This window comes from Candoia aspera, chromosome 1, assembly GCF_035149785.1.
Source record: "Candoia aspera isolate rCanAsp1 chromosome 1, rCanAsp1.hap2, whole genome shotgun sequence".
Classification (NCBI taxonomy): Eukaryota; Metazoa; Chordata; class Lepidosauria; order Squamata; family Boidae; genus Candoia; species Candoia aspera.
In genome coordinates, this window is record NC_086153.1 from 69,127,794 (window position 1) to 69,154,595 (window position 26,802).

A 26,802-nucleotide genomic window follows, 5' to 3' on the forward strand; every position below is an offset into this window, starting at 1 on the left:
TCCTCAAAGTTATTCTCAACAGCCCACTACAACTACATTTTTAACTAGTTTCCAAATCATCTTCAAAGGCAGCCCATTTAGGGTGTGCTGCAGTAATCTGTGAGGGTATGAGGGTGTGAATCAGGGCTTTGCAGCTCCCCCTCCCGCTCCAAAGCTTGCAATTAGTATACCAGCCAAGGTTGGGTAAAAGCCCCTGTAGCCATGGCCTCCAGCTGCTGCCGTACAACCCTTCGGAGCAGTAAATCTCATTCAGAGCCAACAATAGAATCTGAATAGAATTAGATTGTCACAAATGGCAACTTTTTCTCAAGGGCATTCAATTTAACTTCATTTTGACCCATCCAGGTCTTAAAAGTCTTCAGGCATGTAGCTTAGAACTACAACGGCATCCTGAGCCCAGTCTGGTGTGCTGATGTACAGCTGAGTATCATCAGTGTACTTCGTTATTTGTTCAGTCGCTTCCGATTCTTTGTGACTTCATGGACCAGCCCAAGCCAGAGCTTCCTGTTGGTCACCACCACCCCCAGCTCCCCCAAGGTCAAGTCCGTCACCTCTAGAATAGCATCCATCCATCTTGCTTGCCCTTGGTCAGCCAGTTCATTTTGCCTTCCACTTTCCCTAGCATCAGCATCTTCTCCAGGGCATCCTGTCTTTTCATTATGTGACCAAAGTACTTCTAGTAATACCTAATTTCAAACTGATGGATGACCTTTCCCAGGAATTGCATACAGATGCAGTATTAAAAAGCATGAGGGAAAGAGCCAAGTAAATAATGCAGTTTCACATTTGGATTCTTTGAGAATTTTAGGATGGATACTATCTAGGTGTGATGGTTTATTTATCAGCTTCCCAGTAAGTGCCTCAGGCTTCCTTCTTGAAAAATCAGTACAAGCACAAGTATCTATCCTATACACTCTTTAGTAAAGACTTGTGTAAAGAATTCACCTTTTCTGCATTCTCCTTAATCTCCTTTAATATTCTTAATTCCTTTATTATTCAGTGACTTAACTGCTTATTTTTGATCTATTTAAATGTTTTTACATTTAGTCTTAAAACGAGTAGTGATGAACATTCTCAAATCCTCTTCTGCACCTCTTTACATGTTTTTTTCATTCAATAAGTTCTTTGCCACTGATCATTAATCATGCTGAATTTAGCAGTGCTTTCTTGACCTATGGCATGGATTCTTGCTGATTTTTAATCATTGTGGCTTTTGGTAGCTTCTCAGTATTATGGAGAGATTTTACCCACTTTATTTCCCTCCCTTCTTTCTTTTAATGTTTCTTCTCTTGGTCAAATGTGACTGTTTTGGATATTCTACTTTCAACAGAATCAGTTCAGTGATTTTATGCTTGCATAAAACTGTGGAATTATTTAGGATTAAAGTTGTCTCAGACCCAATTTTATTATCCTTGAGGAAGAGATAAGCAAGCCATGCAGGGACTTCAGATTCTCTGGTAAAGTATACAACTAGTAGCATGTATGAATATTTAACAGGAGGAGGAAGTACTTGTAAACACCTGTCAGGATGAGGGTTCTGGTTGAGAATTAAGTAAGAATAAAATCTTCAGTTCTTAGATAAATTTACATTTGAAATCAATTCCCTCCAAAGCAACAACCTGTAAATCTTCCTGAACTGAGGAAACTGTTATTAGTAATCATACTTATTTGAAGTAATTTTAGAATTTTTAATATAGTCTATCTTACAGCTTGACCATAAAACCAAACGTAGGGGGATGAAGTCAAATTTGAAACAAATGAACCAAGAAGTGCTTTAAATATACATGGGAATTTTTATTATAAAGTTTCCATCTTTACTGTAGAATAGCAATTAAACATTCAGGCCAGTTTTAATTCCAACTTTTCAAATGTTCAAGAGATAATTATTTAGTATTTCACCTTGCTTCCTTAAAATTTGTCTTAACTTGACCAAGTTCATATGTCTGAACTTGAAATAGAGAACTGTGCCATGAACATGCATTTTTTTTTGGTGCCTTTGAGTCAGTGTTGACTCCTGGCGACTGTCTAGACTAGTCCCTGCAGTTTTCTTGGCAAGATTTCAGGAGTGGTTTGCCCTTGCCTGTTTCCTAGGGCTGAGAAAGACTGGCCTAAGGTCACCCAGCTGGCTTTGTGCCTAAGGTGGGTGCTGCCATCAGTATTCAACACTTCATAGAATCATAGGGTTGGAAGGGACCTTGGAGGTCTTCTAGTTTAACCCCCTGCCCAAGGCAGGAGACTTCATACCATCTCAGACAAAAGGTTGTCCAATGTTTTCTTGAAAACCTCCAGCGATGGAGCACCCACAACTCTGGGAGGCAAGCTGTTCCACTGCTCAATAGCTCTTACTGTCAGGAAATTTCTCGTTTTCAGGTTGGAACTCTTGGATGAGCTTCCACCCACTTCTGCTTGTCCTACCCTCAGGTGCTATGGAGAATAAATCGACACCCTCTTCCCTGTGGCAGCCCTTCAAGTATTGGAAGACTGCTATCATGTCTCTCCTCAATCTTCTCTTCATTAAACTAAACATTATATTTATTTATTTATTTCAAATTTCCATCACTGCCCATCTCCCCCAAAAAGGGGACTCTGGGTGGTTTACAATCAAAGTTAAAGCACATAAATTACAATATAAATACTCTATAAAATAAAATAAATATACAATAGAACATAGAAAATCCTACTAGAACATACCTAGTTCTTTTAGCTATTCTTCATAGGACTTAGCCTCCAGACTCCTTATATAATAAACAACTAGTATCACTTAAGGGTAATGAAACAAAGGCTTCACTTTGTTAATAGCAGTACAGAAATACAGTAAATAATGAAGTACAGAGAAGAATGGTAGTGAGAATACAAATAAAACACAAATAAAATATAGTTTTAATACATGTCACACACGATAATGATTAAAATATCTATTTAGGAATAATCTTATGTCTTAATTAAGCAAGCTAAATATCATATGGCCCCAAACTGCAACCAAGTCAATTATTTGATAGGCTGATGAGCTACTGTTACAAGTAACATCAATTATACCATCCATTTAGATTAGAAGGGCAAATTTGTTTAGATTAGAAAAGGGCTAAGCCCTTATTCGACTATAATCAATTAATATTTGTTCAGTGTTTCTGTCCATTGATGCTGAAAAAAACTGTATGAATATGGATTGTCATGATATCTATCTTTTAAAACCTTTTTGTTTGTTTGGGGAGTTTTAAAACTAGTTTTAAAATAAGTAATGCAGGCAACAAATGAAGTATGTATTCCTATTCCAGTATTTGTGAATGTGTATTTTTTTACTTGTCTGAAAAAGACAGGGAGGATATACTGTTATTGGAGAGCTCCAACCAAAAATCTGGCGACAGATGATACTTCCTTTCCAAGACCCCTGAGAAGTTTGTGGCAGGCGGGTTTAGGATTACAGAGATTTTCGAAGTCATAAATATTTTTGTCGGTCCGTCCTAGAAAGGTTGCTGAAACAAAGTTAATGAAGGCCGCGTACCAATGTTCTAGAACGGAATTCTCATTCGTGCCTGGGAAGAGATTCTTAAATTTAACACCTGATCGAGGAACTTTCTTCCTAACTCTTGGTTCGGAGTGAGCTTCCAAGGCAGCCGGTTAGGCTCTCGGCCTCTTTTCTTCGTCCGAAACAGCAATCCTACTGCGGCACGCCTACACGACCCCTTCAACCTTTGTCTCTGCCCCGCTTCGGCTCAGGTCCCAGCATGCAGACTGCGCTCTTCCCGCCCTTTTATCTTCGCCCTGCTATACTCGTCTGTCGGTTGGTCAGCAGCCCTGGCGCTTCCCGCCTTCCCCTCTCATTCATGTCTTCACCTCCTTCTCCCTTCCTCCCTCCGTCCCGCCCGCGAACCCGCCGCTCTCTCGCTCTGTCTGGCAGCCCCCACCTTTTCCCTGCCTGCTCCGTCTGGCAGACCCCCGCTCCATTCCGCACGCTGGCGCTTCTCGCGAGAACTGGGGGATGCCGACGTTACTGCCGCTGCTGCCTTGGAGGGGGAGACACTTGGGGGGGAGCCAGTGACGTCGGGAGTTTTCCTCAAAGTCAATAACGAACCTGGAGAAGGAGGCGGCAGGAACCAAGACGAGCGGTGGGCCCCGGGCCGCTCCGGGTGAATTTTGCTGGGAACAGCAGCAGTCGCCGCCGCCCCGACTCCCTGGATGCTGCGGCCGAGCTGCCCAGGCGGGCGCCTCCCTGAATAGCGGAGAGTCGCTATCGATGTAGCCGCCGCCCCGCCTGCGTCTCTCAGAGCGTCGCTAGCTGGAGTCGAAACCTTCGCAATCACGCCGAGGCAGACTGCAGTCGTGAGGGTCTCACCCCGGCAGGGGGGACGAGGGAGGAGAGATCGTGGGCGCCCCCCTGCCCGGAGCCCCGCTTCCACGCCGACGGCCGGCACCCGCCACCCTCGCCTTTTGCTGCAGGTAGGCAGGCTCGCGAGCGCGCTGACAGGGGCGGGGGAGGGGGGCGCGCGCGCGCGCTGGGAGGACGGGTGGCGTGGGAGGCTGGCTGGGTACTCTTGGGGCACGTGAGGTGAGGTGAGGGAGGGGCAGGAGGGCGGGTGGGGAAGTCTCGCATTTGCGGCGACTGCCCCGGCCCCTTCCTCCCGGTCCCTGGGACTCAGCACGGCGCCCCTCCCTTTTCCGCCGCCATCCTAAACGCGCCTAGCGATCCCCCCAGTGACCGAGGGAGGCGGCGGCGCGGCTGCCTCGTTTTCGCAGCTCCTCCTCTTCCTTCTCTTCAACCAGCGCATGCAGCAGCTGAGACTTAAAATACAAGTCCTCGTCTGGTGTGTCCGGTTGGCGGGGCCTGTCTGGCTTCTGTGCAGGCAGAAGGGTTATGTAACAATATCTCGTGCGGGGGGGAGAGAAGGAGGGAGAAGGTGTGTGCTTGGCCACGAGGCACAACATAATAACACTCGCGCGCGCAACCACCCGTTTGTTTGTACGGTATGTTGCTGCTTTATATCTGAAATGCTGTTGAGATGGATGGCGCATTACACGCTTCGTTTTTCCCGTACGCCCAACCACGACATCCAGCCCCCCTTCTGTGCTTCCACATTACAGGTTCATACTTCTTGCATTCTGTTCTTAGGCTAAATGAATGTAAAATGCACTTAGTTAATGAAGTGTATCCCTTTTATTCTTCTGTTAAAACAAACCTGTGTTCTAATACTAGAAACAGCAAAAGATACCCTGTTCTTTCTTGCAGAAGTGATGATGCAAGTAAACAAAGCTTGCTTGTTTACATCAGGTCTGCTGGACAGCCATGGTTACTGCTTTGCTTGTATAGGAGTTGATGTACATTATTACTTGTCTGATAATGCTTTCCTTGTATTTATGTGGCCCATGATTCATAGAAATTAATAGACTCAACACAGTCTTTGAAAAATCTCAATGCAGTCTTTTCCAGTACTGTATGTGGGATTTTCTTTTTAGTTAATCTGTCATTTCAGTTAAAATAATGGCATTCTATTCAAACAATGTAGTGTTTCTTCACAGGAATTTAATTGTCATTATTTATACACCCATAAATGATGGACTTATCATAATGTTGACATATTGGGATTGATGAAATATGAGACATTTTTGTTGCCTCTGACTTAAAAGTTCCATTTTTTAAAAAAACGATTATATTCAAAATCAGAGTTAAGTTATGAAGTAGATAAAACTTTGAAAAATTGGGAAATTAAACATTCTTAATATTTCACAATATCATTTGTACACATAGAAGTAAACAAAATAAGTCTGAGGACTTAATTGAATTTACAGATAAATTCTTTTAGAAGTAAGCAGAATGCTTTCTGAACTTTTATAAGGGAGCTATGTTTCTTTGCTCCCCTAGTAGGAATAGACATAAAATACTACATAATGTAAAGGGACTATAATATCAAATGTACATTTTTAGTACATATTTTCCAGATGAATGCCTTCTGCTTAGCCTGTAGAAAGTACATTCTCATTTGGATGAATCAGTTTTCCTCTTAAGAGTCCTAATTAAGGAGATTCTGATTATACTTCTGTTTACTTTCTGTGGAAGGTTTTAAACTGACCCCAATAACTTTAATTGGATTGATTGCTACTATAATTTGTGTGTATTTATTAATTGGATAAGATAAACATGGCTGTACAGAGGAACTTCCATGGTTGTTCAGAATGTTCAGAAAAAGAATGTACAGATTTATGTCAACAATATCAAAAGTTCTGCATTTTTATATTTAGTTAATGAATTCGTTTTAGAAATCAATTTCTTTCCAAGGACCTTTCCCTTGTTTTGCTATGGATAGTTATTTTTAATATTTCTTTTTAGCATATTTTAACTTTTACAAATTCTGTTGTTGTTATTATATAGTATTTACTGTGCATTTTAAAGATAATTTGATTTTTCAAACATTCTCTATTCACAGTGAAACAGTCTTGCTATATGGAAGTTATTTGGAAAGAAATATGACTGATTTTACTAGGTCTTCAAAGAAGGTATGCTTTGAATTGGAATCTAATATATTGTTTTATCTGATTTTAATTTAAAGAATACCACTTTAATGTAATAGTTTATCTTTTAATATAAACAGCTCATTCCTAGTAGGAGATAAGTTCTACTGAATTCAGAGAGATTTATTTCCATCTAAAAATACATGTGATTAATGTCTTAACATGTTGTTCTGAATGGAACCCTTGTTCCTTGAAGAAACTGCTTGTATAAATACAAAAGGGAGGGACAATTTGCCCTTGTAGCCCACTGTACATTCTCAGAACCTACTACTGTATGATACTTCAAGGAGGAACCCTCAAAACTAAACTTTGAGAAGCATGGAAGAAGAGAAATCTCACCTTACGAGTAGCTGTTTACATACGCAGATCTGGTTTCATCCACTTTTTCTAAACTGAAAATAGTAATTGTGCAAATGACAGTGTAAATTTTTAAAAATGTTTTTGGCAACTCAGGTCAGTATGTACTGTAAATTGTGATCAGAATTATATATGACAAACTTTGTAAAATTGTTTAACATAAAATGAACAGATACAGGTATATAAGGGTAAAACTGTAGTGGCAGTCCAAATATTAGCCTATTATCCTAAATTTGTTTGGTGGGATTTACTACAGAGAAGTCTGATTAAGCTTACAGCAGATGGCAGCACCTAACAGTTCTTAGTTGATCTTGAAAAACTAAGCAGGGTCAAACTAGGTTGGTAGTAGGATGCCACACCATTGGGAAATCTCAGGGCTATAGCAAAGACTAGAAGATTGGAAAAAAAATCCCATAAAAAGCAGGAGCAAACTACTTTCATATTATTGCTAAGTAAACTACATAGATGCATCCAAGTAATCAGGAATTGAGTTCAACTTGAGCCAGGCTTTTTTGAGGTCTGATTAAGTCTGGACTGTAAGGCTTTACTTTTAAGAAGAGGAATAAATTCCTTAGCCTGCAGCTGCAAAAGGATTTAGGATTAAGTAGTATAGTTAAAAATAAACATGAATAGGATGGTCCCACAAAGAACTAAAGTCTAGTTAATTTTTTTCTTTGAATAGAGGCTCCAAAATCTTATTTATAACCTAGTTAGGAAAATAAGACTGTTTTATCCAGATGCCATGCTGGAAGGTATCTCTGTAGCATTGGTTAAGGCTTACTTCTTTACTTCTCAGCACTGTTATGATCTATAGTTGACAGATCAGAGAACTATACTGGTATGTTTGAAAGTTGGGAATTGCTTTAAATCACCCTCTTCATTACAAAATATTGAACATTTCGTACATTTTCTAGTAACATTGCTACAGTGTGATGGTGAAAGTCTGGAAAAGATTGGATATATATGAATATTGAGCGGTTGAGCAAATTCTTAAAATTGTTTAATTTCTATTACACATGAACATAGCTTGGTTGTGAATTAGATTGTGATAAAAGAGTATTAACAGCATCCTAACTGTTTTTGTGCAGTGTTTCAAAAACCAGTAAAATTGTCTTTCTTAGGAATTTGCCTGACAGATTTAAGAAAGCTTTTCCAAGTGAAACAGATCACATACTAAGGTGTTACTTGGATTTGATGTTGATGCTTATTTATATCCTCAATAAAAATGTGAGGAAGCAGCTTGTAAATTGTGTGCTGGGAGTTGTATAGAATTACTTTGTGCCCTGATCTTGAAAAAAATAGATACGATAGGAAATAGTCTGGTGTTAATTGTCAATAATAGGTATGTTTTGGTCTTTCCATTGACTTTTCAAGATACTGATTCAGGCCTTCAGTAAATAAATATAAAAATGTCATCTTGAAGTTAATAGCCACAGCTGTATTAGCCTAATTTTTAAATTCATAATTCTGATATTTGTAAATTGGGGGCTTTAAAAAGAGGTTATAATGGAAAACATGTTTTCTGCCATGGGTGTAAACTGTTATTAGAGATGCACATTATACCAATGTAGGGCATAATTCCAGATGTAGAAAGAGATATTGAGTAGATGTTCAACTCTGCTTCATGTAGGAAATATTTCCATTACTTCTAGTCTATGTTCCTTTCAATCATATTGCTTACTATTTGCAAGAGTTCCTTGCTTCTTTCCCAGGAATAGATGCAGAAAGCTATAGAGAAAAAGAGAAGACAAACAAAAGAAGCAAACAAAACCACAAAAACCACAAAAAGCCAACTCTCTCTCCTATGAATATGAACCTTAGTCTGATAATATAAGAAGAATTAGAATCCAAGCTCTATATAAATTTTGAATACACTTTATTGGGTGAATTCCTATTGTGGAGATTACAAGTAATTCCCTCAGATATCGCTGAGATACTTGGTGATCTTAAAATCTTTTTATCTTTTGGGATTGTTTAGTGTTCTGTTTTAATTTTTCATCTCTGCTCAGTTGGGACCCTGAGTTACTTGATGTTTCTTCATTGCTGTAGTTTCAGTACTTTTGCTTGTCAGACATAACTAGGATAAAAAACAATAACCAAAACTGAAGTATTGTTTTGGATTATGGAAATTATCATAAGGCGGTTTTCTTGAATAGGTTGTTATTACAAAGGAGATCTGACATGTTGTGATTATTTGATTACCAGGTTAATCAAAGGGTGGCCAGAATTATTTCTATAAACACTTGCAAGAGATTGAAGCATCAATATGCCTCATTTGTATTTGATGATATTCAATGAGTAATGCTTTATTTGGGGCAGTAGGAAGTATATCAAATATACTTTTGGCAATTCCATGTAGGATCTCTGCAATCATCAAATATTTCTATGTGTCACAGCAGTATTTATAAGTTGCTGCTTAGATTAGTGTTTTATTCTGGCCAGTAGAAGGCAGGCTGTATTAAACATATATGCTGATTTCTCTGAAGGACCTTCATTCTCCATCCACTGAATGTCCTTCTGCATCATGGTAGACTTTATATATTGCTGCTTGGTTTAAAACAAACATATGAAGGGACAGCTAAGATGATGATGATTTGTTTTCAACCTTCTCTTAGCCTTCTCTTATTGCCTTTGTTCGTCATAGTACAAAGAGAGTATTGAGAGGGTGTAGCACACGTCTTGTGACTACTATGTTCATCCTTGAAGATGTTAAATCTTCTTTAGAATTCTTTTCCCACCACTGTTTTCTAGACCTAGGCCCAAAAGAAAACAAGTAGGGGTAGTGGGGAGCTCCATTTTTTTTATTACGAATTTTATTAAGTTTAAAGAGAAAGCTAAGAGCTACGAAAAAACAAAAAACTACAAAAGGAGAAGAAAAAATAAAAAGGTGTGAAAACACAAAAGAAATATTTTTTACAACATTACAGAAAGATGTGACTTACAACTTTTAACAGCAAGGATATACAAACATTTTCCATAATCGATCTCTTATTCTATATTAAACCAAAATCACATTGTTTCTATAAATCATTCCCCTTTAGCACATTATAAAAATCACTAATTACAGTTACTTCCTCCCCTTATATTAAAATAAAAAAATTCATATAAACCTCCTAAACAACTCCCCCCAAATAACACTTATTTAATTATTCCCTTCCTACTACTATTCTATACATTTCTGTCTACTATAATAAAAGTCAAACTAAAAAGCACATAAATTGTCTGCCATTACACTTAATAATACAACAGTTTTAATAATCTTAATAAACCCCAAAAGGAAAAGCAATTTGAAACACTGACCTTAAATCAAATTCTTAGAACCATCCAAATAAACATTTTTATACCCTAATAATCTTAATCCATATCCTTAAAAACAAATAGCATCACTCAAACCCTAAAAGTGATCCAGATAAACATTCTTTAACCCTTATCCCATTTCAAAATAAGCCAAAGCATTTACATATCCCCACAATGTACATAGAACTTTTCGCTTGAAAATATCAAACAGCCCAATTGCCCCGCTCAAAAATTCCAACTTCTCTTCAGAAAACCTCCCATACATAATGACCCCTTCTTTTTCAAATTTAATATCAAAATAATAACAGGAAGACAATTACTCTCTATCTGCCTTTATATTTGGAAGGGAAACAAATTCCAAAACTTAAAGAATTTTTTAACAAAGTAATCCCAAAAATAATGATACGTACCAAGAGAGCCCACTTCTCCTTGCTGTAGAATGCCTCTCTTAGGGTACGCATACTTAAAAAAAATATAAATTAGGTGATTTAGAAATGGGGTGGCTGGTCTTAGCATCTCTTTAAGGCTACAGCGTGGCTTGGAAAATGATGCCATCACCGCCTCCCAACTAGCTCTTAACCAGTCAAACGTGAAATGCTGTTTGCGATCTTCTGGCTGCAAGCAGCCATCCAGAAGGCAGGTGGGGTGATTCCTGGTATTTTCCTTCATATGGCAAACACTTCTGGGCTTCAGGAGGACCTGCCTGAGCCCGAAAAGAATTGCTGCATTGTCAGTTCTGTCCGCTAAGCCCACGGGCACAGCCACCATTCCTCGCTCTACCATGTCCTCACTGGAAGTCCTGGGAAGCTCCATTTTCGAATGTCCTTTCTCTGAACAGTTTGGTATTTGGATAATTTTTATAGCCTAAAGTAAGAATCTCCAGTCTTTTTAAAACTGGGGTCACATTTACATTTTGAGGAAAGTGGTGGTATCTTTAAAAAATGGCTGTCATGAAAGTTACCACTAGCCCTACTTATGGGGAAGCCAATTCACCGCTGAATAAATTAGGCTAAAAATAATTTCTCCAAACATTTTATTTATTTATCACATTTCTCCATTGCCCATATTGGCAAATGATTCTGGGTGATTTTCCTTGAACTAGGGCTGGTTCTAGACATTTTGGCACCTTAGGCAAAGTCATATTCTGGTGCCCACTATGGTATGGCTCATCATCTGATTTTGTTAGGATTTCGAAAAGGCGCTTTCTTGTTTCTTTAAGTTTTTGAGCTTTACCCTTACAATTTTCAGCCCCAGACAATTTTTTTTCTCTTCTTTTTCACCCTATTTACTGTGAATCACAGTATTCACACCCTATTTACTGTTAATCACAGTAAATAATTTTAATTACATCAGCACCCAGTGTTGTCATATGGCAACAATTCTGCGAAATTATGTTTAACCCTTGAGTGGGCATGCACTGTTACCACTTTTCTGGTATAACTTTGATAAGCTTGATACAGATAGTCCTCAGTTATCGACTGCCCTGTTTAGCAACTGTTCAAACTTACAGCAGCACTGAAAAAATAGTTTTACAACTGGCCCTCAAACTTAACAACTGTTGCAGTATCCTCATGGTCACATGATCACAATTTGGGCACTTTGTAACTGGAGCACATTTATAATGGTCACAGTGTCCTGTGGTCATGTGATCGCCATTTGCAAGCTTCATAGTCAGCTTCTGACAAGCAAAGTCAATGGAGAAACTGGCAGTAAGTCACAAGTCATGGTCATGTGATGTCACACTTAATGACCATGGGTGATTTGCTGACGTAAGTCTGCCATGGTCATGTGATGTTTCATTTAACGACTGCGTCACTTAGCAACAAAGTTGCCAGTCCCAATTGCAGTTGTTAAGTGAGGACTACCTGTAGTCATGTAACTTGCTCACTGAGTACCTTCTTATTATACCTTTGTCTATCTTTGATAATATTATCAGCTTCCTGAGGTCCATAGCTGTAATAATAATTTCTTTTTCATGACTTGCATCGTCTGGTTAATATGCTGTTCACTACCAATCGACCGACTTGGTGGGTAAGTGCTTTTGAAATGTGTTGAAAGGAAAAGTTCTAAAGCAACAAAGAAAGTTATCAGATATTATACCCATATTGTGTATTTCTTTTCAATTTTGGTGACCCCTAAACTTTGGCACCCTAGGAGACAGCCTAGGTTGCCTAGGCCTAGAACTAGCCCTGCTTGAATAGGAAAATTATTCTGAATGTGTGCATTCATGTACAAAAATACTAGTATCCACAGGAACTTACTACTTCTGTCAGAATGACAAAAGTGTTGTGGCACTGCAAGACCTTTGGAGTGTGAGTATGACATTATGATGCAAGCAGAAAAGGGGTGTGTGCATTACAATGCTGCTAGACTGCTGATGGCACTTTGAACCCCTTTGCCTCCCCCATGGATGTTGTTGTATATATGGCATAACAGCAAGGTACTTGCAGGATTGTCTTCTCCAGCTGGATTCCACCCATCCAATATGTTAATTTCAGGGCAGATTCCCAACTTTCATAAAGTCAGGGGGGCTGAGACTAAGGGGGATTATTTTTCTGTTACGGCCCCAGTACTATTGAACAATTTCCATTGGAAATTACATTAGCTCCATCATTGATTGCTTTCCAGAAATAAGTCAGTGGAGCTCTTTCAATGAGCTTTTGGTGATGGATGATGACGTTATCTGGTTATGATGATGCTCCAGTTTAAAGTATAGCTTAACTTTCACTTATGATGGACATTGCAATTTTAATCTTAAAATAGTCTTTTCAGATATATAACCTCAATCACCAATGTTTTCCATCCAAAAAATATACATCCCTCTTTCCTACAAGCTAATCTACCTACATTATTCCCTCTCTGACAGCTTCCCTAGCACGTTCTCTTTTTACTGGATTTTCAAGCCTCCTGCTATCCCACAGCTTACTTAGCAACAGTCTTCATTTCTTTTAATCAGTGGCTTTGGCTGATAAACATTTACAGTATGTGGGACTTCCTTAGGGTACAACTTGGAAACTGCAGCTGGTACAAAATGCAATGGCCAGATTTCTGGTGGGACAACCCTACCATGGTAGAGTGACCTTTGGATGCTTAATCCCTGCATTGCCTACAGGTAGGTTTCTAAACAGTTCCAAGTCCTCAGTTATTATATTTAAATCCCTATGAGGCACTGCCTTGGCAGGAGTGGTTTGGACATCTAGAGGGGGCCTGTTGAGAATCCCCTTTCTCATGTGAGGTATGGGCAAGGTGACAGGCCTTCTACATGGTAGCCCTCATTAGATGGAACTCTCCCCACCCCCCACCCCCAATGCCTGGATCCTACCTTGTTAACATTCTGTGAAAAAATTAAAACTGTATTGTTTGAGCAGGCCTTCAGCCAATAGCTGATTTGAGTGAATTTGTTTGTCTTGGATATTTAATCTATCATTTTACTGTTCAGTTTTCTTTATTTTGTTACATGGCACCCAGTGTTCTTCAGGACTGGGGCAAGATATAAACACTGCAAAATAAATAAACTGGAGAGAGACTTGAGTTCAGTGACTCATAAATTACTAGACTATTACAATGAGATTTTTGTAGTGTGGCCCTCAAAAACTTGCAACTGACCCAGAATTCAGCAGCATGAGTAGTGAATGAGGCCTCTTTGGGATTCATATTGCCTCTGTTGAAATAACTTCACTGTTTACTGGTTGCCTTCTGAGCCCAGTTCAAAGAGCCTTACATGGCTTAGGATAGGCTATTCATAAGATTGCCTACTCTCATACAGCCCATTGCATATTTTCAGATGATCAGTGGGATACATTTTGAGGGTCCTAATATGGATTCATTGTTTTTGCCATGGCAGGAGCTTTATTATTTAATAAGTTTCCAGTGGGATTCAAGCAAGCCCCTTCCTTCTTATACTTATGGGAGAGAGCACTGAATATATAAGTACATCATCACAGTAATTTATGTATTTGCATAATGGAATCATTATGCAAATGACACAAATTACATCATTTATATTATTTGCATGGTGAAATCATCATACAAATGACGTAAATTGTGGAAATTAGGTCCATTATATATGAAGTCTATTTTATTGAGATGTGGGCTTCAGTTTTGTATTGAGATAAAATTTTTACTGTAATAACATAGGTTACCTTTTTTGCTTATAAGCAACTTTTTGTCATTTCAAAAAGCATTTAGATTAAACGATTACATGAATTTATAAGAAATAATACCCGGGAAATGGCAAAGTTATGCAAACTTGTAAGATTTCTATTGTTTAAAGGAAAGTCAGAATTTAAGTGTGCTCCCTGCTATCTTTTATCACTTAAAATTATTCAAGGAAATATATCTACTAAATAAAAACAGAGCAAAGCAAAACAAAAAAATCATTCGTAATGGCAATGGGTTGGTGGCGTGCGTTTGGGTCTGGCAGGAGTTTGGGATGTTTTTGAATGTTGTTGATGGTTGGGGATGTGTTGTTGAGTTGTGAACTCTTTGGCTGGTCCAGGAGGCGGCATAAACTCTGGTGAAATAGAATCCCTTGGTAGGGGCGTCCAGGAAAATTGGGGTGGCTGAACTGCCTGGAGACCAGGAGGAGACAGAAGGCTGATTAGTCTGCAATTTGGAGACTTTCAGCTGCCAGAATAATTGGATTGTCTTCAAAGCCATTGGTGGAATGGTGCTTTCAGCTATTCTGCTGCTGTTTGGCAGCATTTGGCTTCTTTGCTGAAGCACTGCTGCTCAGTTGTTAGAGACCCCTGGAAGATATGGCCGGTGACAGCAGTAGCAGATACTATCATTTTCTTCTGTGTTCAGATGACAGCAGAGACAATGATGACCAGCTTCTGTTCTCAGAGCGGACCTGTAGAGCAACAAAGCAGGTGCCTGGAAAAGGTCTAAATTGGACTGCTGGATAGTTGCTAGTGCATGAAGTTGGCATGAGATGTCAGCGGTAGCAGGAGTAGGCTGGTTGACTTGAGAGAGGAGCTGCTTGCATCCTGGCTACCACTGGAAGAACCATATGGAGCAGATGCCATCTTACCAAATTCATCTGCCACTTTGGACCTTGGTGATAACATCAAGGTATTGGATTGGGGATTTTTGTGTTAGGAGGTTTTTGTTGTGGCTTGGTGGGTGAGGTCATCTTTTCCTGGGTGAGAGTCAATGTGACAAAGATGCAACCCAGGTTATCCTTACCTTGTATTTGGTTTTTATTTTTCCACTCCTATTGTATCTGCAGAGAGCTGGCCAGTGACACTGATCAAGATGACCCAACCCCTCCTGGGTAAGAAGGCTCTGAGGTAACACAGGACTGTTGTGAGGATTATTCTAGGCAACTGTTGGATAAAGTCATTCAGATTTGCCCAGAGTTGGACTCTTGCTGTACAGGTCCTATGGAGATGCTTGAAGAATCTTGCCTAGGTGTCTGGGAAGAGTTTGAACTTGTTAGTCCTGATGAAATGGACAGGGTCCTTGAAACTGAGTTTGGCCCCCTGTATTTTGGATCCATGTCTCTCCTTGATGGTCAAGGCCTCCTTTGAGATGATATATAGTTGGCTCCATCAGTGGTTAATGCCTCTTTGTGGGAGGTGTGGTGTCACATGCTTTGAAAGAAGTGATTTATGTGCACTCTTCTCAAGAGGCCATTGCTTGGCCCAACAGAATTGGACAACTTTCATCTAGTCTCCAACTTTCTCTTTTTAGAGAGAGATTGTTGAAAAGGTGGTCAGTCTATAGCTCCAGAGAGCCCTGAAGGAAGCACAGTATCTGAGCCCTTTCAGTTAGGATTCAGACCTGGCTATAGGACTGAAATGGCATTTATTATACTTGTCGATGAACTGTGGCCAGCTTAGGATCGGGGTGATGCATCCATCCTGGCTCTTGATCTCTCATTGGCCATTGATACTGTCAGTCATAGTATCCTTCCAGACTGGCTCAGAGATTTGGGAGTGGGAGGTGTAATACTGTGGTGATTCTTATTTCTTCAGGGCCAATTCCACTTGGTGCTGTTAGAGGGAGAGAGACTGAGCCCAAGGCCTCTGCTTTGTAGGGTTTCTCAGAGCTTTATTCTCTCCCTGATCCTATTCAACATCTACATGAAGCCATTGGGAAGAGGTCATTTCTTGACACAAGGTGGAGTACGACCAACTGATGCTATTTTGGTTCTTTCCCAGTGTCTGGGTGCTGTGGAGGCTTCAGCTCAATCGTAGCAAGACTGAGTGGCTATGGGTTTTGAGACCTCCCAGATCCAGAAACTTTTCATCTCTGAGTGAGGTTGCCCTCACCTAAATAGAGTTGGTACACAATTTGGGGATTGTCCAGGACTTGTGGCTTCTTTCAGCTGTGGCTAGGAAGACTTTTGCACAGGTTTGCCATATGCATTAATTGTGCCTGTTTGTGGATTGGAAGGCCCTACTCACAGTTCCTCATACCTTAATCACCTCCTGGTTGAATTAGTGTCAAGTGCTCTACAGAGGGCTGCCCTTGAAGAGCGTTTAGCAGCTGCAATGGGTCCAGAATACAAGGATGAATGCACTTTGAGCTGCTCCATGATATGCAGGTGTAACACCTCTGCTTTGCAGATTGCACTGGCTATTAGTAGGCTTCTAGGACAAATTCACAATGCTGGTTATAATCTATAAATTCCTACATGGCACAGGATTAGGTTACTTACAGGACCTTTTGTCCCCGATTGTCTCTGCTCACCCACCAAGACTGGCAGAGTTGGCATGCTCCAAGTCTCTTCTGTTAAATGGTGTCATCTTGTTGGGCCTTCCCTATGGAAATGGCTCCAATCCTGTTGGCCTTTTGTAAGGCATTAAAAGGCCCTGATGTTCCCACAGGCATTTGGGCTGGGAGGTTAAGCGACTCCCATTGTCTGATTGTTTGTTGTTGTCTCTGTGTTTTGAGATAAAATGGCTTTTTGACCCCAGGCATGTGCTACAGTATGGTTTTTGAATATTGATTTTAGAAATTGTGTTATTTCTGGTTTTAATTCTGTAGTTGCCCAAAATGCAATAAGTTTAAATTGTTTCTTTTTAGTATGAGGATATTTTAACTTGATAAAATAACCTTTTTGCCTCTAATACAGTTTTGAACTTCTGAATATATTTGAAATGTTAAGCATTTTGAAATGTTTTAATATACCATTAATTACTATCAGCTACCAAAAATAGCTATGTTTGTTTTCTTAATATACAGTATTTATATTATATATTAGAGATGAGGAATCATGGTTTAAGTTAAAGAGAGGTGGATTTAATTGACCACCAGAAATAATTTCCTGACATTGGTGCATGGAGCAAACCATGATGAGAAAACAATGATGGAATATATGTTGTGGCCCCTGGCCTTTTGTACCTATATAGCAGTGTCAGAAATAAATACATCAGACATGGTTTGTGCTGTTGTGCTCTGATACATATTTCATCATTTGTCCCATTCTCTTTCCCCCTATAGATACCCATGGTTCCTAAGAGTGGAACCAATTGCCTAATGAGATGTTCAGTTCCTATTACCAGATATCAGTGAAGGCTGATCTGCCTTTCATTCAGGATTCTTAAAATCAAATTCCGGTATTAAACAGAAGTTGGATTCACTGGCTTGTATAGCTTCATCCAAGCTATGTGATGGTGGTTTGATATAAATATTCATTGGTTTGATATAAATACTATGCCTGTTTGACTTATTTTGCGATGGAAGTGAGGATGTAAAGCAAATGACCAACCTTGTGTGTTCGTTGTTTTCGGAGTAAGAAAATATTATTTCTGAGAGTCTTTACTGTTCAATAATATACAGTTATAGGGCATCATTTCTCAGTTGATGATCTCTGAATAAATTCGTTTAGCATACAGCATCCAGATAACATGATTTAGCAATAGTCTTTGGGCATTATGTGAGGTTTCTATATTAGACAAAGAAGTACTTGAATTTCTTGATGGAGAATTTAGTTTTTTCATTAAGGTAATGTTTTGTGGTATGTGTGTCAAAATAATGGATGTTGTCTTTTTGTTTTTTTAAAAAAGTTAATTGCATGTTTAGTAAATTTGCATACATTTGCATATGAAAAAACAGCTTTGAAAGAAACGTTATTTATATATAATATCTACATATATCAAAACAGGTTTGATCCTTGAGTCAGAAATTGAGAACTTGATCCCCTCGCCTTGCTGAGTAGATCATATCATATCAGGTAGTAGGGCCCTGTAACCTTGGCAGAAGTCTAACCAGTGTCAGTGTCCATTTCTCCATGTAAAAGGAACAGGTATAAATCTTTCTTTCAACCTACAGGTAGTCCTTGATTACCGACTGCCTTGCTTAGCGACCAAAGTTATGATTATTTAAAAAAAGGTTTGCGACCAATCCTTGCATTTACGGCCATTGCAGCATCCCACAGTCATGTGATCACCATTCAGGTGCTTTGCAACCAGTACACATTCATGACTATCACAGTGTCCTGCTGTCACGTGATTGCCATTTGTGAGCTTTACAGCCAGCTTCCAACAAGCAGAATTAATGGAGAGCACGGAAGTGAAATTGCAAGTTGCGGTCACGTGATGTCTTGCTTAATGACATGGTGATTCACTTAACGATGGAAGCGGAAGTGACATCATATGTCTGGCGCAGTCACATGATTTTTCACTTAGCAACTGTGGCACTTAGTGAAGGAGTTGCCAGTCCTAATTGTGAGCAAGGTCTACCTGTGTGTGAAAAAAAATGATCTGCTGACAATGAAGGCTTTTAACTGACTAATTGAGTAATGGGTAAGCTTTGAGGAGGCAGACCACATCTTCTTCAAGAGATCGAGTTGCAAGCCATAAGTGAAATTGATCTTCTGATGGGATGCCATGGAAAAGAAGGGGTTATAATGTATGGGAGGACTCCTGAAGAGAAGTTGGAGTTTTTGAGTGGGGCAGTTGGGCTGTTCTACTTTTTTAAGGAAAAAGGCTCTGTGTGCATTGTGGGGATATGTAAATACTCTGGTTTATTTTGAAGTGGGATAAGGGTTTAAGAATGTCTGGATTGCTTTTAGGGTTTGGCTGATTTCCTTTATCTTTAACGGTTTGGATTAAGATTATTAAGATATAATAAAAATAATAAATGTTTGGTTTTGAGTTTGATATGATTAAGATTATTAAAATTGTTGTATTATCAAGTACAATGTTTTTTAGTTTGATCTTTATTATAGTAGACAGGAATGTATAGAATAGTAGGAAGGAAATAAACGTTATCTGGGGGGGGAGTTGATTAGGAGGTGTGTGTGTGTGTATTAAAATGAGGGGAGGGAGCAACTGTATTTAGTGATTTTTATAATGTGCCAATGGAATGATTTATAGAAATAATGTTATTTTGGTTTAATATAGAGTAAGGGATTGATTATGGAAAATTGTATATCCTTGCTGTTAAAAGTCGGAAGTCACCTCTTTTTGGAATTGTCAGATTCCTCAGATCAAAAGGTTCACAGAACCCCTTATTGGAGCATCTTCCATCACTTCCTTATCAATGGGGTAGACTTTCTGTCGCCAGATGGGAGGGGGTGTTGGGTTGGAGTGTGAATTGCATTGTTATGGCTACAGATTTATGGTGGTTCACATCAAGGCCAGTCAATAGAGATACACCAGCAACACCACCTGGATTGGAAGGGTGGTGACATACTTTTGTGGGAAAGGAAGGCAATCAAGGGACTGTAGTTTTAAATGTACGTTTTAGCGGGAATTCTCCATTTGCAGCTTTACCTCTGTCCTAGTCATTTCACTTCATTAAACAGTTAAAGGATCCTGGTCTCCTGGCTGTCATTGTGTGAATGCTCGAATGGTCTAGCGCTGACATTAAGCTGCGAATGCCATTGTATTTGAGAACTCTTCCTGGGAAAGTAACTCAGTTGAGAGTTACGAAATAATGCCGAAACATGGAAGATCTAAGGCGAAGGAACCATCGCCCTCAACCTCCACTGAGAGGACGGTGCTGTATGCCAAAGAAGAAGAAGAAAAGGTAGAGTCGGAAGGGAGCTCCGGGTGTGGGGAAAGCGAGTGCAAAACGGAACCCTGGCTAAACACTACAGAGCTGGAGAACGCACTCCTTGCCCTCAATTTTGTGAGAGAACCCGAGACTCCGGACGTGATAGTGGAAGAACCACAGATGGGCCCTTCACAGTTGGGTGCCAAGGCGGCAGAGGGGAGAGCACCCCCATGCCTGGAGGCACAAGTGTGTTGAGCCCAGGGTCTTGCGGGACTGCGACAGACACCAATGGGACCCTGCAAGTGATTCGTGGGTTGGAGGCGAGGATGTCTGCCATGGAGGTGATGATGCAGCATATATCGAAAACCCTTGACACCCTAGCCTATCCCCTGGCAGAAATTTCAGCCTGGCTCTCCAGGGGGGCATTGCCGGACCCGCGAGGGAGACGCTGCACCATAACCCCCACCAGGGGGTTCGACTCCCCAATTTGGCAATGAAGGAGTGGGGGCCATGCGGAAAGCCAAGAGGAATCGGGAGGACCTCCCGCAGGTGAACCGGTGCACCTGGGGACTCCAAAAGAGATACAAGTCAAATTCAGTGGAGAACCCCGACAGCTGGCGTTTTTCTTGACCAACGTGCCCATTTATATGCAAGAGTTTGGGTCCTGCTTCCCCATGGAATACAAGAAGGTGAGCCAGCTGTACAATGCCATGGCACCTGAGCTACACAGCTTGAGGGAGTTCATGAAAGACCTGAGAGAGAGGTTTGGGGACCCGCTAGATAAGATGAGAGCAAAATCGGCCATCCAGCAACTCAGGCAAGGGGGGAAAGTGTGGCAGAATATGCCATGGAGTTCAGAGCCCTGGCAGGGAAAGTCATGGACTGGTCAGAGACCACCAAGATTGATTACTTTAAGGGTGGCTTGCAACCAGAGGTCCTGAGATGGGCGTTATGCAGAGGGAATCCCCCCACTCTAAAAGAATGGATCTGCCTGGCTGGGGAGGTCGAGAACACCCAGTACCAATTTAGTAGGCGACTGAGAGTGCAAGCAGCAGGGAGGAATACCGGGGCTCCTGGTCAATTCCCCTTTGCCCAACAAAAGCTGTTCCGAGAGAAAGAGGACACCAAAGACGGTACCTGGAAGAAAGACAGCTGCTTCAAATGCGGTAAAGACACATCAAGCAGCGGAGTGTGTCCGCGGAGGACCAGAGGCAGCCAAGTTGGGAGTGAAACCGGGCAAGACCCCACCAACCAAACGCAAAGGAGCTGCCGTGACCGTGCTGGCCCACAGAGACCTAGATGCGGGGCCACTGCTGGAGTCAAGCAAGGACTTGGAGCCAGAAGAACAGAAGCTGTCGGGAAACGAATTTCACCTGTTTTGAATTGAGCCTACGAGCAGGTGGAAAATCCGGGCGCAACACGCCTGCTTCTGAGGAAGAAAGGGAAGACCCTCTGGTGAGTGATGACTGCCCCACGTTACTAGTCAGGGTGGAATTAAAAAACTTAAGAACATGTCACAAAGCCAACCTGATGGCGATGTTAGACTCGGGGTGCACCAAATGCTTAATACCCCCTACACTAATCAACACACTAAGCCTCAAAACTAAGAAACTTAAACAGCCCATCGTTTTTACCCAGATGGGTGGTTCCATTGCCCACGGGGGCCCTGTAGAGTTTCGAACTGAAACTGTAGCCATGAGGTTGGGGGGGGGGGCACAAAGAAACCTTGCAATTTATTGTAACCCCCATAGCGAACTATTCAATCATATTGGAGCTACCATGGCTAAAAAATAGAAGACCACAAATAGACTGGGGGACTGGCTCTTTAACATTTAAAGAGGGTGTTAGCAACCCACCACCCCTACCGCCTACAAAGGGACGCCCAACTAGCGGGAATACTGCTGAGTCAGATACCCGTGGGGAAGCCGGAGGCAGCGGTAACCATACCAGACAAATACTCGGACTTTATTGATGTGTTTGATGAGAAAGAATCTGACCATTTACCACCTCACAGAAAAACGGACTGTGCCATAGAAATTGACCCAGGAACTAAGCTGCCTAAGCCGAAAATGTACGCTATGTCAGAAACAGAGAAAAAATTTGCTTTTGGCTCCTTGAGGCTGTGTACCGATTACCGCGGAATAAATGCCATCTCAGTAACCAACCAGTACCCTCTCCCTTTCATGAAGGACATGCTGTCACACCTATCGAAAGGCAAGGTATTCATCAAGCTTGATCTCGGAGAAGCCTGCTTCAGAATCTGCATCAGGGATTTTGGTTTAATATAGAGCAAGGGATTGATTATGGAAAATTGTATATCTTCTGTTAAAAGTTGGAAGTCACCTCTTTTTGTAATTTTGAAAAATTTTCTCTTGTATTTCTATACTTTTTCAGTTTTTTCTTTTTTTTCTTTGTAGTTTTTTGTTTTTCTGTAGCTTTTATCTTTGCTTGAAACTTAATAAAATTCTTACTCAAAAAAAAAAAGAGGCAATCCACATCTTAACTTCTTGACATTCTAGAGGATCCCAGCAAGGTTTCTGGTGACCAAGTGATCACTGGAAGGGACAAGGCCAATTTTTGGTGCTTTTTTTTTTTTTTTTGCTTGGGGGTGCTGACCTCAGGAAGACAAATTGCTCCCTATTCCTCATCTGAGATCTAGAAAAATAGTCCAAAATTCTCCTGTTGAAATTTAGTGCAAAATAAGATAATTTCAGTGGTACGGTTTCAGGCAGTTTTGCAGGGGGTTGAGGATTTTTAAGGCTGGAAATGAGTGATTTGCTTCCCAAAGACCTCCCACATCCAAACCCATTCTTGCTGATTTTTTTTCTTAAAGGGAAAAAATTAAAAATTACATAGCTGAAAATGGGCTGATTTGCCACTGAATATCTGTAGTGCAATTTTAGAATTCTGCATGGAGTTCATAAGTTGTCCATTGCTAGATAAAATAATCAATTACATTTTTTTTCAGTTGTAACAAGACTCTTGTTCTGCACATGGTCAGGTAGAAGCAATATCCATCACAGCAATATTGAAGTATTGATAGAGGCAACTTGTTAACGTTTAAAAGTATATGTACTAGGAATTGTAGTTTATTCATAAAATGGGTGACAAAGCTAATTTTTTTTTCCCCAGGCAAATTTTCTCTACACCATTGTTACTATCTAGGTGCTAGGTAAAATTGTTATTGTTTATCTGTGCCTTTTAAGACTGTTGTTATTGTTGTTATTGTTTTGTCTTAAATGGTATTTATATATTTCACAGTTTTTATAAACAGCTTTGAGTACTATTTTGTGGGAAAATGACTGACATTTATATTTAAATAGGAAGGTTGGGTATTAAGCAGTGGGACATCAGGAGAGTTAATTTTTGTTTGTTTATACTTTCAGGCTGCTTTAAAATATTGGAAAGTCAGAAGAATAAAGGAACTCTAAAAGTAATACTGCAAAATATTAATTCTTTAATCTGAAGGCTCAGTGGAGCCATCATGAGCGATGTTACAATTGTGAAAGAAGGCTGGGTTCAGAAAAGAGGTAAGTATTAATTGAAATATATGTCATAGTAAACAGTTAGATATTAATTATTATCATAATTGAGTATGTATCCCATACTGTATACATGGATATGTATTATATATTATACATTAGGATCTTTAATGGTATTCCTTGCTCTGTGTTAGTATATACATAAATAGTCTGTAACTGACTATTTGGAATCATTATTTTTGCTAAGTTTTTTGCCCATTAATATGTGGACTGGTATAGGCACTCTGCTGCTGGTATAAGTGAACTAAAGAATTATGAACCAGTAATTTCAGAGTTTAAATAAATTAGAATAGTGGAGAAAATTCTATATATTTTGATAAAGAACAGAGAAGACTCCATAATGTACATTTTGTTAGAAATAATTATTTTATTTATCCCTTTATTAAAAAATACCTTGTCTATTATCAATTTTTACAGGTCCCAACCGGGCATTTGACTTTACTAAACAATATAACCTATAGACTTGAGTAGCATATACTGATACAGGTTTTAGGCTTGTTATATTATGCATATATCTTGATAATATCAAAATAGTATGAAGAGTTATGTTAGAACAAAATGTAAATTTCTATTAATCTAGTTCCTCCAAAGTTAACCAATGACACCTTTTGTCTATTTTTTAAAAATGACTCAATCATAATGTAAAACCAAAAAATTCTAATTTTGCTATACAAAATATTTTTAACGCATAGTTTATTCTATTTAGTTAATAATTGTACTATTGTCCTTATTTGAAAGGGTATCAGAATGATGAAAACATACATTGCATATAACTTTCAGAAGATAAATATTATTTTTGAAAATTGGATTTGTAAAAAATTAAACACATGAAAAATAAAAAATAGCATTTTTCAGTATTTCATGGTGGTTGCATTTAATATATTATAATGTATAAGTGTTAAATGAAAGGCTTCTTGCCTTGATTTATTTTTTGAGAATTCATGGAAGGAATTTAATAATACCTATGATATATGTATAAGTGACTACATTTTTGTAATGTAATTATGGGAGGAGGGAAAGTTAAAATTTAGGGAACAATCATGACATGGTAAATTATAACAGTGCTTGTTGGTACAGTCTGTGTTACTTACATATGTTTATGTATATATATTTCAGAGGTCCTCAGATTTGGTGATATTATAATCCTCTAAAATGAGAAATCAATTTGACCATTTGTGAATAAAACTAATATTTTCACTGGGTTAATATTGGGAAAAAATATATATACATCTTTTAACAATTTAATTTTAATCTATAAATCAAATAAAATAATGATAGAATGTTATCATCATTTTGGATTACTTCTTTCTAAATGTTGCGCTTCATTTCATATGTAGTTCCTGACAAATATGACACTAAAGCTATTCCTTTCTGGGAACAAAAATGTTTGTCAATGACTATACCTGAAGCAACATTTTAAACATTTAGTGATCCCCTTCTAAGTTTCTCACAACCACTTGGAAGGTCATGACCCACTGAGAACCCCTGATGTATAGATTATAATGTCAGTCATCAACAATAACCAAAGTTCATTCTGCAACAGTTAAGGCTTTTTTTCAATCAGATGTAAATATTACGTATTTTTATATTAAGTGAATTCAGGGATATCGTTGTGGCCTTCAAAAAGAAAGTCAGGTTGCCAAAGTGGAGTTTATTTTTTGATGCATTGTTTACTAATCAATAATTTCAGGCAAAGTCATACAGAAGTATTAATATTGTACAATAAGCACCATGAATTAAAGTTGGGGGACCTATTTTTGCCCATTCTCCCCTCCCTTTACAGCAGGCCTGGACAACTTGTAGAAGGGAAAGGGCCACATTGATAAATTAAAAATCATCATGGGCCACAAAGGAAAACCTGATGCGCTGATCAGCTGTTCAGTGGCTAGCAGAGTGACACCAGTGCTGGAGTTGGTGGTTGTGAGGCTTGGAGGCAGCTGGCAACATGTCTTGGGATGGTGCTGGTGAATTTATTACTTAAAAAAAAAAAAAACCACTGGTGGGCCTCACGAGGCTGCTCAACAGTCTCCTTAGATTTCCATTTATTTATTTGGTAAATTTGTATAGCCGCCCATCTCACATATGTGACTCTGAGTGGCATACAAAGTTAAAAATACAAAAATAGTAAACAAAACATCCAAAAACATAACAACAAAAATCATTTAAAACATTAAAAACTATCAGAAACATTTAAAAACATTCTGTGAGAGAGTGCACTCAATTTCCCTAGCAATATAGCCACTTTGCAGGCTCCATACCCATGTTCCCAGATCCCCAAGTCTGATGCCAAACCTATGTCCTCAGGGCCTTCTGGAAGGCCAGCAAGGTCATGCCCAATCTGACCTCAGGGCGAATGATATTCCAAAGTGTGGGTGCTGTGGTAGAAAAGGCTCTCCTCCTGGGTCCTTTCAGAAGACAGTCCTTCATGAACGGGACCTGCAACATGCCATTCCTTCCAGACCTGATAGGATGAGTAGATGTGATTGGGGAGAGGCCTTATAACCTGGCCCCATGCCATGTAGGGCTCTTTAGATCATCACCAGCACCTTGAATTGAACAAAGAAGCAAACTGGTAACCAATATAGCTCATGGATCAGAGGTGTAACATGCAGATCTAGATGCTCACATAATTGCCCACGCCACCACATTTTGTACCAGCTGAAGTTTCCAGATGCTTTTCAAGGGCAGCCCCATGTAAAGCCTGTTACAGTAATCCATACAAGTCTTCGTTTACAGATGGAGGCAAGAGCAAGAAATCTTTTCCAGAAGTATGATGTGGATGCAATGAACATGTGCTCCAAATGGGAGATAATTATCTCAAACAACCATTCAAGTTCAAAGATATAAGTCATTTTAACATATACACACAAACAGTAAAATGTTACAGAAAGGGGGAAAAAACCATATTCTTCCATGAGCACGTGGCTCCTTATATTGTTTCTACAGGTCAGGTCATGCAAAGATGGAAAAAGAAAGAGATGGTGGGAGGATTAGTATTTGCCAGATAAGGAGTGGAAAGAAGTCCTAGGGAAGAGGTAAGGGTTAGGGTTAGAGGTAAGGTAGAGATAGCTTTATAACTCAAAGCTTGACTCAGAAGTAAATGATGGGCCATAGGGGCAAAATAAATAGGCTGAGAAGAACAGAAAAGAAAGAT

At 39.5% G+C, this 26,802-nt stretch overlaps 1 protein-coding gene across 2 annotated transcripts in view; it reads left to right on the forward strand.

The window, feature by feature from the left end:
- Positions 1–3,994: 3,994 nt before the first annotated feature.
- The window catches only part of AKT3 (AKT serine/threonine kinase 3), a 206,088-nt gene continuing 183,280 nt past the window's right edge, over positions 3,995–26,802 (forward strand). Inside the window, exons 1-3 of one of the 2 annotated variants that reach the window (XM_063306289.1) lie at positions 3,995–4,437; positions 6,420–6,489; positions 23,493–23,636. In XM_063306289.1, the coding sequence (XP_063162359.1) occupies positions 23,591–23,636 (46 nt within the window). In that variant the 5' untranslated portion in view covers positions 3,995–4,437; positions 6,420–6,489; positions 23,493–23,590. The remainder of the gene's footprint in view (positions 4,438–6,419; positions 6,490–23,492; positions 23,637–26,802) is intronic. The other variant, XM_063306297.1, reaches the window with a different exon arrangement.